General features: G+C 39.7%; 1 protein-coding gene across 1 annotated transcript in view; it reads left to right on the top strand.

Moving 5' to 3' along the window:
• The first annotated feature begins 9 nt into the window (after nucleotides 1-9).
• LOC140535547 (uncharacterized) overlaps nucleotides 10-14,874 on the top strand; it is a 56,451-nt gene continuing 41,586 nt past the window's right edge. Inside the window, exons 1-11 of the mRNA XM_072656946.1 lie at nucleotides 10-127; nucleotides 229-306; nucleotides 876-1,059; nucleotides 1,165-1,284; nucleotides 1,584-1,765; nucleotides 2,125-2,286; nucleotides 3,263-3,472; nucleotides 4,239-4,474; nucleotides 5,518-5,584; nucleotides 5,867-6,148; nucleotides 6,423-6,499. Coding sequence (XP_072513047.1) covers nucleotides 20-127; nucleotides 229-306; nucleotides 876-1,059; nucleotides 1,165-1,284; nucleotides 1,584-1,765; nucleotides 2,125-2,286; nucleotides 3,263-3,472; nucleotides 4,239-4,474; nucleotides 5,518-5,584; nucleotides 5,867-6,148; nucleotides 6,423-6,499 — 1,706 coding nt within the window. The 5' untranslated portion in view covers nucleotides 10-19. The remainder of the gene's footprint in view (nucleotides 128-228; nucleotides 307-875; nucleotides 1,060-1,164; nucleotides 1,285-1,583; nucleotides 1,766-2,124; nucleotides 2,287-3,262; nucleotides 3,473-4,238; nucleotides 4,475-5,517; nucleotides 5,585-5,866; nucleotides 6,149-6,422; nucleotides 6,500-14,874) is intronic.

Raw genomic sequence — 14,874 nt, forward strand, 5'->3', positions numbered from 1 at the left:
AAATGAACATCCATGGCTCATGGTTTCATGGTGTAAAATTGGTATATTTGTAATATTTTGTAGTGCTGTTCTCATTATGAACTCTCTCTTTACAGATCTGAATCTCACTGCTTTTGAAGCTTGTAAGGTCTGCAGAATCATAACCTTAAGAAGAACATTGACTCTTAATAATAACCGTAGCTAATTGTGGAAATATCTGAAATGTCTAATACAGCTTTCCTGTCCCAGGCTGATGCTACACCAGATGGTATAAACGACCTCTTGAGCCAGATTGACAAAATTACTACTCAACTGTTACCACAAAATGTAAGGAATGAAAGAAAAGTTGGATCTGATGTTCAGTTAGCACTATTAGCAAGTGCACTATATGTCTAAATGTTTGTTGACCCCTTCTTATGAACGTATTCAGCTATTTTAAGCCACACCCATTGCTGAGACAGATGTGCAAATGCACACATTTCTTGTCTAGTCCTTGTAGAAAAGTATTGCTAATAGAATAGGACCCTCTGGTGCATAGAAACATGAACCAATTGGCATCATGTCTAATGCCAGGTGTGGGCTAGAGGGGTGTAAAGGGGATGATGATGTGGGGTGGTGATCATCCAATATTCTGACCTCACTAAGTCTCTTGCTTCTGAATGCAATTAAATCCCTACTGCAAAATCTAGTAGAAAGCCTTCTTCCCTGGACGGTAGTGACAGTTACTCTTTAAACTCTTTTTAATAGTCCTTATTTTAGAAGAAACAACAAATGAGCAGGTGTCCCAATACTTTTGTCCATATATACACACATGTTTACTCATGTGTTTGTCATGTTATATTCTATTCCTGTACCAGTGCATCCATTCCAGCTTCTCTCTGATTATCACTGAACAGGTAGTGAAGGACATTTTGGAGTTCCTGACCTCTCAACACAACAGCCTGCTTGTTGGAGAAGCGAGTCAAGAAGAACGTGTATCCTCTTTCAATGCCCTGCTAAGAGCCAGTGAGAAAGTGGTGTCTACTTTGGTGATGAAAACAGAGACCAACTACTCTGTTAGCTTCTCCCTTCAAACTATAGGTAACTAATCAGACGACAGGAAAATGGCTGTAGAGATGATATATGAGCATGCAATACACGTACACACCACATTGGATGTGACCCCACCTTCTGTTTTTCTATTAGCGATTCAGGTTTTTGTAGTTGGACCAAACTGTACCTTGGAGAACATCCCTCTGCTCAACACAGCAGATGCTCAAATGGACATCGATCTCATTGGGGTTTCTAAAAACGACATGAACAGAGGTACAGTAAAATTACTGTTGGTGAATTTTACAAGCCAACATGCTTAAGTGGGACTCATGGTGGGTTCCAGGTGGTCATGGGCTCTAAATGGGTTTGTACATGTGCTGTTACTGAAGCCCAGTTGGGTTTTACAAATAGGCCCCATGATTACACTCCACCATTATCTCACATCTAGAGTCCCATCCAGACCCTGTGGATGGAGCCATAAATGATAGAATGTCCCTAATAAATATATGTATACTCATGCCATATATAGAGTGCAATAAACAACTTCAGTGTCTACTTAATCTGTGCTCCAGGACATGCTGCTGTAAGCTTCATGAGCTATGCCAACATGTTCAACGCCAGCTTCTTCAGTACAACTGCTGACTCACCGAGTCTTATGATGTCATCTGTGGTTTCAGCCACGCTTCCAAAAACCACCAACACAAGCCTCACAGAACCAATCAACTTTACCCTGAAGCACAGTGGGCACATTGCTGTGAGTATTCCCCTTCTATTGAGATTTACTGATCTAAGCCAAGTCAGCCAAGATGCCTACTTAGCCCATAATGAAGACCTTGAGGTTATCAAGCCACCAAAAACTCCCTGCAAAATCTTCTGCATTTTGATCTTCTCAACTGATGCAGTGCTGGCTTAGAGCATGTTAAGCATCGCAGGAGTCAACAGACCCCTGAGAATAATATGTTCTGCTTAAACACAGCGGTAAAAACAAAGGATCAAAACTGGCTTAAAACAGACGACCTGGATTGAATCTGGACAGCCCTCATTTAAATATTATCTTTGCTAAAAGTTCCATCACCTGCTTTCATAATCTCTTCTGCGTCTTGCTTCGGCTAGGAGTTAGACCCAGAAGGTAGACTGTCCTGCATGAACTGGAAAGACATTAAATGGGTGGCAGATGTTTGCAGTATCATTTCAACTAACAGCACTCACACCGTGTGCTCCTGTCATCACCCTGGAACCTTCGCACTCATCATGCAAATCAAGTGTTCGTCAAAGGTGAGAGTCTGGAGCATATAAAGGGGGGGGGGGGGTTCTTCACATCCACAGATATCTAAAAATGGTTCTTTATGGAACACCAAAGAGGACCCTCTGAAGTCCTAAGAACCCTTTGAAGTACCATTATGTTTAATAATGTACCTTAGCTACCGTAGGTCTTCACCATGTCACATCTAATGATGTTCTAAACTACAGAGCATGTGTAACAACACTGCAAAAAAAAAAGTCTTAGCAAGTGTGATCCTCTTAAACGTAATCTAAATATACCCTGTTTCTCTTTTTTTGTAATTATAGGTTAATTCTAGAGTTATCATAATGTAATTACAGAGACTATAAACTTATTATAAGCTTACTTAACTTAATCCTCACTAAATTTAACTGGTTACGTTATTTTATCTACTAAAGTGTAATTATTTCTTTGGCAGACAATTTTGCTTACTTTAAGACATAACTGACAATTAAGCTAAACGATCAACTAGATCAACTTAGCCCCAAGTTTGGCGTAGTTTCTTTATATGGGGCAGTGGTGGCTCAGCGGTTAGAGCGCCGGGAGTTGGCAGCCCACCGCTCTGGGTGTGTGTGTGTGTACTCACTGCCCCTAACACATGTGTGCGTGTGAGTGTGTGTTTACTACCAGATGGGTTAAATGCGGAGGACACATTTTGCTGTACAGTCCACACTGTACAGTGACAAATACGTGCACCTTTACCTTTAGTGGATAAAAACACATTCAGTAGATAAACATTCCTAAATCCAGTGAAGATAAGTCAGAAATACATAGAATAATCCTATAATATTTCTCAACAATCTAAAAATAGGGAATATCAGATATTTAGACCACATTTAAGAGGAATCTTGCTTGCTAGGATATCATTTTTCTTGCAGTGAATTAGTCATATATATTTATCACTAAACTGCATATAGTGATGTGTATCAGACAGTAAATTTAGTGGAAATGTCCTCTCTTAACGTTCAGGTCCCCCAGGACTACCTGTACACATTGAACGTGGTGGCCATGGCTGTTGGGCTGGGTTTCCTTGTCTTGACCCTGTTGACCTTTGCTCTTTGTCGACAACACCTGAAAGTGAACAGCGTGGCTCAAGTCAACCTCACCTTAAGCCTTCTGCTGGCCCACCTTCTCTTCCTGCTCACACAAAAGTTCCTGCAGAAAATACGAGAAAGTCTGGTGAGTGTTCACTCCTACATACCCTACCCTACTGACCCAACAGGTCATTATCCTCATCAGGAGTGCAGTGAGGGTTGCTTTTGAGGTGCTTATGTCCGAATAGCAAGCTATATGTGCTATTGCAGCATGCTTACAACCCTGTTATGTCACCATGTAGACGTACAAGCAGCAAAACAGCCAGCCTGAATTTACTGCCTCAGGGCTGGCCCAAGCCTTTATGGGGCCCTAAGCAGATTTTCATTTGGGGCCTCCCATGCCACCACCTCAGCACCAGATGCTTCATCATTTCATAGGTGGAGAGACATTGTGCAATACACTAAAGCTCCCAGGCCTTTATCAACCACCTAAGAGGTGCATATCTGCATTTGTGCTACAATGGCAGCAGCCAACAGCAGGAAGTGATTAACCTAGTATTGTTGTGCCAAATATGACAATAAATTAATATAAAAATGGCTTTTGCCGGTGTAATACCATCTCCTTTTATTATATATACAAAGTCATTTTTAAAATATATACATTTTTATCATGATATCTTGGTGCTCTTGGGGGCCCCCTGGTGGCTCCTGGTTATATGAGTTTGCTGTCTGCATCCAGATTCCTTTACTGTGTTCAAATCCAGACTAAGAACAATGTCTAGTTAAAGGAACAGTTGACCCCATCCTGGCTACAATGACTCTTATTGGTGTAGTGTGAGGTTCAAGATCTAACCCCAGTTTTAGATACTAGCCTATTTATCTGACCTTGTCTCTCTGTCTCGTTGTTCCAGATGATCTGCACCGTGCTGGCAGGTGTTCTGCACTTCCTCTTCCTCTCTGCTTTTGTGTGGATGCTCATCGATGCTGTTCTGCTCTTCATCTCTGCCAAGAACCTCATGAAGATCCAATCCAGCAAGAAGGAGGATATACTGGGCTGGAGATGTCTGATTGTGATTGGATATGTAATTCCGCTGCTTCTGGTGGGGGTGTCCGCTGGGTTGGTGCCTGATGGATACGGCACTGAACAGTAAGTTCCATCTGTTTCGGTGGACCTTAGCTTACATGACTTTTCAGCACTGGAGTTGGGCAAGGGGATCAACAGGGATTCTGTAGCATCTCCAGCACCCCTAATTCTACACTGTAATATAGAAATTGTTGACCACTCGAAATGAAATTCAGATTTGTTTTAATCTCAACAAATGCATTGGTCATCATTCTTAAGAGATTTTCTTTGTTTAGTTAAATTAGATATGCTTGTTCATACAGTATTGGTTTTTGAAGAACTTCTTGTTAAGATAGCTACAAATGTCACAGTCAGCAAATGATTGGAGATTGTTGGTGAGAAATCCTAACTTTTTTCATTGCCCTTACTAAACTTCCTTTATTCAGCCAAGTGAATTTGTTCACTAAACTAAAACATTGAAGAAATGCCAATGAATTGTTTTATATTTACCAAATATATCTAGTTTATTTAATACTTTATTTTATGTTGTGTCAGCTACATTGTGAGCCCAGAGAAGTTGACAGTATAATCAGTGGCAATGCAGGAGCGAACACTGCAATACTCAGCTAGCATAGTCACACTCAATAGAACAACAGCCTACAACACCATTATAGTCAAACATTATATCAAATATAACTGAATACCTAACTGGGGTAGCATGTGGGGAATGACTACACACTGGCAGTGCATAAAGGTGGACAGGGGCATGGCCAATATGTAAAAAGATAATGCCAGGAGACAGGAAAGTTTCAAGAGCTGGCTGTATGCCTTGGTAAGCATCTCCAACAGCTTAATCAAAATTCAGCGATCAGGTAACACAGAGAATTTTGTTGGCACAATATCCAAGTGTTTTTACTTATTCTCATAAAGAAATTGAGATTTTCGTATCCTTAGTGATTCAAAATCCCAAATTAGGTGTAGGAGTAGAAACCCTGTAAGCCTGTTTGCACTACCCACACCATCTACTGTCATAGTTGTAGGTGCAAATATGTAGTGCTGTGAAATAGCTAATATAATTGTTTGGATATTGTATAATAATAATATAGATCATTTTCTTTTTTTTTCAGATGCTGGATTAAGATGAACAATGGCTTTTTGTGGAGTTTTTTGGGTCCTGTGTGTTTCATTCTTGCAGTAAGTATATATATATATATATATATATATATATATATATATATATATATATATATATATATATATATAATTTTTTATTGTTTAATTTTTTGTATGCTTTTGTTGCTAAGAATGGTCAAGCCATGGCCTGTTTTTATCATCAAATTCTATTCATTTTGAATATATTTTCTAATCCATGCATACATATCATGTCCTCATATGCTTGCTTTTTAATTTAGGCATAAATATAAAGACTGTACTACACTACATATTACAACAGTTTCTCTGTTTTTATCTCTGCAGTCTAACCTGATTCTCTTTGGTGCCATCCTCATCATGGTCACCTTCACTCTGAGAAGCCTGAACAATGAGATCTTACTGAGAACAAATACTCAAATACTGGCTGATAAGAAGGTCATTAAAAGCGTGATGTTTAAAACCGGGGTCCAGTTCTTCATCCTCGGTTGCCCCTGGATACTGGGTTTCTTCACCTGCAACAGTGAAGTGCTGGAGATTCTCTTCTTGGTCTTCAACTCCCAGCAGGGCACCTTCATCTTCCTCATCCACTGCGTCCTCAACAAAGAGGTCAGTCTTCGAGTTCTTAGATCTAAGCTGCATTCTCTGAGGAGGTGGTATGAAAAAAATGGGACATTGAGATAAGGTGGAATAATGGGGTGTTGAGGAGATGGAGAGGGGGAATAGAGTGTTGAGGACATGGGGGTGGAGTAATGAGGTGTTGAGAAGATATTTCCTAATCTTATTGTTTCATATCACAAACAAACATCCTGCTGATTTCAGGGGTTTAGTTCAGCTCTGTCTGAAATGTTCTCATGATAATTACCTTCTGATCTTTTTCCAGGTCAGAGAGCAGTGCAGGAAGTGGTCAAGCGCTTTCTTCTCATCTAAAAAGCCCCTACATTCCCCACCAACAATGATGTCCAGATGAAACAAAGAGAAGCTAAGATTTAACAAAGCGACCATTATTATGATCTCTGTTATAACATGTGATTTAATGTAGTGATTTTAGCTGCAGGGTGAAAACAGCCCTTTCTATGCTATCCAGCAAGAAACACTGTGTGCATTCATACTTAAAAAAAATAACAAAAATAAATGGACACTTCTGCTGTAAAGTTTTTCAGTGCATGTTTTCTTGGTTCGGCTTGTTTTCTTGGTGGGGTCCAGCGCTGGTGAGCTAGGGCAGCACACTACATCGTGTTTTTAGCATTATCACAGGTTTTAATTGATGATGGACATGTAAATAAAAGGGCCTGATGAACAAATGCAAAAATAAGAGAGCTTAGTGCTGGGGGGCTTTATACCCTTCTAGCCCACACCTGGCATTAGGCATAGGTTGATGTTGATGATCTGCTCCAGAGAGTCCTAGTCTATTCTCTACAGGGCTTAGACCAGCTCTGTGTGTGTGTGTGTGTGTGTGTGTGCATTTGCACATCTGTCTTCAAACATTTGGACAATGGTTATTCATCTGATGTATCAGTATATGCGAACATTTCGTAGTGTGGAGAGAAGGTTTAGCATGGACAGATCTTCTCTCACGTCATAATGTCATTCTGGAATTTGACTGAAATCTGCTAAACAGATTTAGAACAATCCTGAACCCTGATTTTAATAAACTGCAACCTCCGCTCCCAGCATGGTTTTCTACGTTTACACTCAGCTGATTCTCTTTGATGTCTGTTTCCAGGTTAGTCAGAAGTATAGGAAGCTTTAGTGTAGTTTTTAGACACCACCCATCCCTGCCTCTGTGAATGGTGTCCAAACCACATTCAAATGCCCCTTCCAGCTGATGTGTTACGATGCTACTGTTTCTGTCAAATATGCTAATATTGAGCCACCACAGCTGAACATTCAAGTCATGAGCTCCACAAGACCTCTGAAGGTGCCCTGTGGTATCTGACGCCAAGACGTTAGCAGCAGATCCCTTAAGTCCTGTAAGTTGTGAGGTGAAGTGAGACTTCCATAAGCATCTTAAGCTCCTTTGGTAGGTACAGCAGAAGTTCTACCAGTAGACTCTAAGGCTGCGACACTTTTGCCTCAACCAATCACCAGCTTCCACCTGACTTTAAAGATCTTGTTGCCTTCAGATGCGAATGTTAAATTTGTTCCCTCCTTTTTTCTGAAACATTGCTGTGAGGATAAGATTGTTTTCAGCATCAAGAGCATTAGTGAGTCCAGGATATTGGATGATGATCACCACCCTATCTTATCATTCACAACTCCCCAACACTTGCCAAACATATTGGATGGAGCTCCACCATCCATTATTCCAGAGAACACAGTTCTTTAAAAGATGGTTTAGTGGTAAATCAGGGCTTAATGATGGTAAATCAGGTGAGCTGCTGCTGCTGCTGCTGCTGCTGCTGATGGAGTTGAACACATCCTCCAAGCTGTGCTGGCTGGACTGGGGGGCGTCCAGGAGAACCCTGGAGGAACCGAGCTCTGTTCTTCAGACTAGCTCACCGACAAGATCTCACTACTTTCTTTCTTCAGAATGAGAAGCTCTTGTTTCTCCTTTTTACTGGATTTATCTTCACCTGATTTATCTGTTCTGATGGGATCTGGAGCTTCTGCAGTAAAACTCTCTCACAGCTGATATATTTATTTTATATACCAATTTATTTAAAATGGTCCGTCATATTCAAACAACCTGTACGGTAATTTAAGTTTTAGAGGACTGAGCCATGAACTTTGAACTTTGCATACACCTGAGGTTTTGGTGTTCATGGAACGGTACAGTGTGTTTTATAGCCTCTGGACATGCTCAGTCCAGGAAATTCAAATGAAAGGGAGGCTTCCAGAATATTAAAATCCATCATAAAACTTCAGCATTCAACCATTCAACACATTACTCTGTTCCTGTTTCCTGCAGAGGATAAATCAGAAGAAGAACATGAGTGTCAACAGCTACCTTTTCATATGTGAGTAACAAAACACGTTTATGTCTTTTAACAAAAGTGGGGAAGTGGGAGCTTTAGTCTTAACGTTACTGTACGTAGTTACTGTTTGTTAGATGTGTGGGTCCTACATTTGTAAAGTGATATTTGTGGAAATTGCTCAGTCTGATGTTCCATTTCTGCAGTTGTTTCACAATCAGTTCATCGTACTTGAGGTAGTACCTAGTTCTAAGGTACTCAGTTGATGAAATTTGTACCTTAAGCAATATTTTCTAACTGAGCCCCTTAAACAGCCTATAGTCCACCGGTGGGCCGAAAGTGTTATTACAAGCTTCTTCTGACCAGAGAATAGCCTCACCAGTCTGTACACATGTTTCTGTAGATACTGAGTAATACACCTTAGTGTGTGATAAGCCTTGGAGCGTTAGTAGTGGTGCTTTTACTTTTACTTCTGTTTATATTTGAATAATAAAAAATTTAAACTGAGTTTTTAATTTAATCAATTTCATGACCTGGTTGGTGATTGCATCTCTCACTTTCAAGCTTTAGTGTTTTAATATAGAAGATACGAGCCTACCAAACTTCAGCTCAGATGCTGCTCTGGTAATGTATTTCCACATTAGAAGCTCTGTACTGTTGATTTTTTAGGGTTGTTTTGATTCTTATTTGTAAGGTTTTATGTACAAACATACAGGACAAGACTATTTTCCAATCTTTCTGTGTCCACTACAACTAAACAGACGGCTTTGGTAACTTGGTGATTGGTTACACTGTACTGTACCTTGTTCAAAAACACACTAAATGACATTTATTTCTTCAGTAAATCACTGACATAAGAATAAATACTAATAATATCACTCCAACAGAAAGTGGTGGTGGTGGTTCTCCATCACTGTGTTCATCATTAGAACATCTCCAAAGTTCTCTTCTCTCATGGAGTCTAGTATTATTTAGAGTTCTCCTCAGATCAACACCTGGTTTGATGGTAAATCAGGGCTTAATAATGGTAAATCAGGTGAGCTGCTGCTGCTGCTGCTGCTGATGGAGTTGAACACATCCTCCACGCTGTGCTGGCTGGACTGGGGGGCGTCCAGGAGAAACCTGGAGGAACCGAGCTCTGTTCTTCAGACTAGCTTACCGACAAGATCTCACTACTTTCTTTCTTCAGAATGAGAAGCTCTTGTTTCTCCTGTTTACTGGATTTATCTTCACCTGCATTTACAAGGGGTTGTTTTTTTAAGCTTAGCTTCCTTGTATGGAAACTTTTTAGAGACGCACAGATTATTTGCATAAAACCTCAAAATCTCATTTGCATGATAAAAGAAGGATCACGTGTTATCGTTTGAAAACCCTAACAACATTGTGTTTAATCTTTTATTTCTTAGCACTATTCTATATGCAGTACTTCTTCTCTACAGGGACTAAATAAGCTGTGTGTGTGTGCATTTGCACATCTGTGTCAGCAATGGGTGCAACTTAAAGTAGCTGAATGCATTCATTAGAAGGGTTGTCCAGAATTATTGGGACATATAGAAATATCACACAGGTTCTACTCTGAACCTGCTGTTATGTAATGTAGCTGTTATGTGCTTACTTATTATATCTGGTTCAATGCATTTCATTTTTGTTAATAGATGCACTCAAAGTTATCTCTCCACCAGGTGTTGCTGTGCTCGCGCTAACAAGTGGCGTCAGACCGGCATTATACTGTGAGTACAGTCTAAAACTTTGTATACACTATTGAAGACTTTTAAGACTGGCTTGGTGTATCTAGTTGGTAGATTGTATCCACACACTCCACCTTTACCTTTATTACAGCTCCTATTCTTCTCAGAAGTCCTACTTTCAGTGTTTATGTCAGTGTTAAAAGTCTGAGCATCCAATTTATCCCACATTCAAAGATGCTCAAATCTGAACTCTAGGTTAAGCTCTTTTGTTTGATTTTGTTTGATTTGTTTGAGTCCTCCTAAACACCAATAATTCTGATGTCTGGAACCTGTGTTTGAAACTAGGTTAGTCCAGCAGTTCTACTGTTTAATTTGGTCATGAAACAATCATTTATTATACATTTTCAGCCAAAACAGCCTTTAATGACATGTTATTCAAGTTTTAACAGAGAGCTACGATAATGTTGAGGTCTGGAGTCTGGGGTGGTTGCTCAAGCAGCTTTTTTCATTAATTTGATAAAATGTTTGTTTTGTTTCTTGAGGGCTACTTTATTGGTTAGTTCTTGATACATTGGGGAAAAGCCTTAATTTGCATATATTGTAAGTCATTAGTTAAGAAAAATAAAATATGGAATTTGCACTCTCTTTAACATTACATGTTCTACAATGAAGCACTAAGAGTCTAAACTCTATTCTCCACCAGTGTAGAACCATTTTTGTCTGAGCTTCTTGTCTGCTTTGTCCCAGTAAGAAAGTGTAGAACCTTTTTTATAAGCCTGCAGAAAATAGATATAAGGGGTGTCAGTAGTTTTTCATTATAGACAAGAACTGTTTAAACAATCAACCCATTCTTTTTTTAGTAATCTTAGTTCTATAACAAAAAAACAACAACATAAGATTAGATTGAATAAATAAATTCCCAAATATCCACAAAGCTACAGTCCAGACCCACAGCATTGACTCGTGGACACCATCCTCCACTGGTAGATCATGTTGCTTGATTCAAGCATTATTTCTTTAAAAAGAAATATCTGTTATTTGTTTAAACAGAAACATGTTTTTTCCTTGCCACTGTTGCCACTAGTTTGCCCTAAAGAGGCTCGGTCCCGGATCTCTGTAAATCAATGCTTTCTGTTCATGTGGCTGAGAATAAGGTGGTTTCTATGGCCTTTATGTGGGTTGCATAGGACAAATGTGCATTATAAGCACCATTAGAGCGTAAAAATTAGTTCTTTGAATTGAACCAGTTTGGTTATCCAGCACACCTTTACATGAATGTTCTTTTAATAATCATTTCAGTAACTTAACATTTAACATTTAAACATTTAACATTTATTGTTATAGAATTGAAAAGTTCTGGAGTGCTTAAAGGTTTTTTAATTGTATAAAAATTAGAATAACGCAGGATAAGTCACTTAAAACAAGTAAAAATGAAAAGTTAATATAAGTTAATAAATCTTACGATATTACTACAATAATCTCAACATGAGATCTTAGATATTTACATTTCATTCTTCTGCAGTGTAATCTTGGTGGTCTGCTAGATCTTGCACAATTCTTGGGGTGCCATTATCTCTCCATGTCTGAATAATTTTCCGAACTCCAGTTCTAGAAACTCCAGTTTTTTCACGTACTTTACCTTGACTGTGCCCTTACTTTCGCAGGCGGGTTGATTTATACTAATCCTCTCATTTCCAAACTTACCGGCCTTTTGATTGGACTATGAATACATGAAGGGTGGTCTCAGACTTGTGCAGAGTGCTGTAGAAAAGCACATTCCAGTCAAGATTTCACTTCTACTGCTTTCCTTCTGTCCAGACAACATCACAACTAAAGGAGCTCAGTGTGCTTTTCCATTCTTTTACAATGGAACTACTTACACTGACTGTGTCAATGCACCCGGCGGCTCTAAACCATGGTGCAGCACTGCTGAGAACTGTACCAGAGAGGAACAATGGGGAGAATGCCTTGATTATGGTAGGATTCTTTTTTTTATCTTTTATACACACAAAAGTTTTTACAAAAGTGCTTTGCTATTTACCCAAGAAAAACCTCAGCTAGTTTGAATAGTTTGAATAATAATTCAAAGATCCTCTATTCTTAGACTCTACTAAACACAAGACAGTAAGGTGGCTATATTACATAGTACATATTACTTAGTGCTATTCGCCCAAGTATTCTTGGAAGAGGTGGGTCTTCAGTCTGCGTTTAAAACACACATTAGTTGTAAAAAGCCTAAAGAAATAAAACTGAATTGAATTGAACTGAGTTGAATACACTGATGCTTAGCACTGAGAGGTTCATATATTTGAAGGGATCAATGCTTTCTGTTCGTGTGTCTAAAAGTAAGATGGTTTCTATGGCCTTTATGTGGGTTGCATTGGACGAATGTGCGTTATAAGCGCCATTAGTGCATAAAAATGAGTTGTTTGAATTTAACCAGTTTGGTTCTCCAGCGCACCTTTACATGAATGTTCTTTTAATAATCATTTCAATAACTTAACATTTAACATTTAAACATTTAACATTTTAACATTTAAAGAATCGAAAAGTTCTGGAGTGCTTAAAGTTTTTTTAATTGTAAAAAAAAATGTATAAACATCAAATTACAGAAACTTAAACAGTAAGTATGTGACTTTGGTTGGGGTGAAGAATGCTCAGATGTGGTTTTACAAGCTTATTTACCACCCTGTTATTTTACCTCACCATGAAACACACTGGTATTTCTTTTATGAAGGGCTCGAAAAAAGGAAAAAGGCTTTACTTTCCATCAATATGATGACCCACAGCAGCAAAGCATAGTAAAGCTTAGCCTAGCCTAGCCTAGCCTAACTCTACCGCACTGTTCCAAGACATTAGTCTTACAAAACAGTGTGATTGTCTTCACTGGATCCCCTTGGCTGCCTGAAGAGATTGTACCTGGTTAGCATTTTTTTGCCTAGCTTTAGCTTTTAGCCTTTCAACCGCTCCATCAGCTGCTGACACGGTTCTTTTGACTCACATTCGCTCAACGCAACCCTTCAGAGGACTTCAGATTTGCCTCTAAGCAGTGCTTCCCCCAGTCGGTTTGCCTTTTTAGGCCTGCTTTCACTCTCCCAAACTTGCTGTTGTGTTTAGCTTCTTGTCAGCTAGTGGGTTGGGTGTACGCAAATTTTTGAGAGTCTGAATATAATCAGCCAAGATTGTTATGTAACCGTTCTGGGGTTTTGCTTCAAACCACTCTCCATGACTGGGATTTACCTTAAAGCTAGAATATGTGAAGGTTTCTTGTAGTACCTTCTGACATCGAGAACCCTGCCCTTCAAAGGCAAAACCTTATCTGTTGGTGTGCAGTGAAGAGTGAACCGTGAATATCACAAAAACCCACTCTTGACCCCCTTCTGATTCAGTCCTCTTGTTCTCAGATGTTTGCCTGTCTCATTGGACTCTTTCTGACCCATGGAGGAACACTGATTTTAACATCACCTCTTTCCCTGGCTGGCCAATGAATGACCTATACTTGCAAGAGGGGTGGTACAAATTTACTGGTATTAGTGGAGACCACATGGTCTACAACTGCTTGACTCTCAGTGAATTATTGAATAATCCCATTGGAAGCTCAAGCGTCAGTTCTGCAGACTTCTCCTTCTACACATGTGAGATGGTGATCGACAGTCCAAAGAATCTAGACTGTGGTAGAGGGCTGGTCCTCTACTATCTCGTTCCAACCAATGGGATGTACCTCACACGTAAGTATATTTACAATCATTCACATACTCAGCAATTGTCTGAAGCTCTTATCCAGAGTGACTTATATGTGAATCATAAGTTAGAGTAGAGTCTTACCCAAAACCTTTAGACCTTTCAAAAGTCTAAAGAACCATGACTTGACTTCTAGACAACGTGCTCATGAGGGGCACATGGGTGGAACATGGGCCAGGTGGTTTCCATGTGGGAGTGGGTTTGTGCAGTGTTCAACCTAGATAAAACCAATGTTTTACCCCTCCTGGTCCCAGCACTGACCCTGGTAGGCCTGTTACAGTATAGTAGTGCCACTAGGTGGCACTCTGACAATGTAAGCCGAAAAATTCATGTCCAGGGGTGGGGAGAGAGTAAATTCAACAGTGAGATGACACATGCATACTGTCCTAGGCTTAAGTACTGTTATGCCAATAAATTACATTCTGATTCACTGACACTAGAACCTTGTAAGACCACCTCAAACAGGCAAACACAGAACCTATAGATAAAAGCTTTCTTGTTCCCAGTTGGGCTACCCAATCAAGCCCAGCATTGGACATGTTATCTGGTTTAAAGGTTTTTCACATTTGCACACTTTTTTTACGTACATGTGAGACTAAGGTGGGCTATAACGATTGGGCCCATTTGGGAAGCCCAGCTTGGTCCCAGTACCAACACATGCCACATGGAAACCACCTAGCCCATGTTCCATTCTTGTGAGCCCCATATAAGCATGATGTCTGGGAGTCAAGTCGTGGTACTTTAGACCTTTGAAAGGTTCGTTGCTCTCACACATCGATATTCCAGAGCTTTTGGGTTCTTTATGGATCCAAATGTGGAACCATTTGAAACATTCACTTTTAAGAGGGTAGAAATCAGCTGCCTAAGACAGCTTGACAAACACAGGTAAACACAGGTAAATCCTTTGCTCAGGAAGGTAAATCAAGTATGGTTTGTTTAGGTAAGTGTCCTTCTTTCCTCCACAGGTCATTCCATCTGCAATGCGTCTTCC

Source organism: Salminus brasiliensis, chromosome 15 (genome assembly GCF_030463535.1).
Source record: "Salminus brasiliensis chromosome 15, fSalBra1.hap2, whole genome shotgun sequence".
Classification (NCBI taxonomy): Eukaryota; Metazoa; Chordata; class Actinopteri; order Characiformes; family Bryconidae; genus Salminus; species Salminus brasiliensis.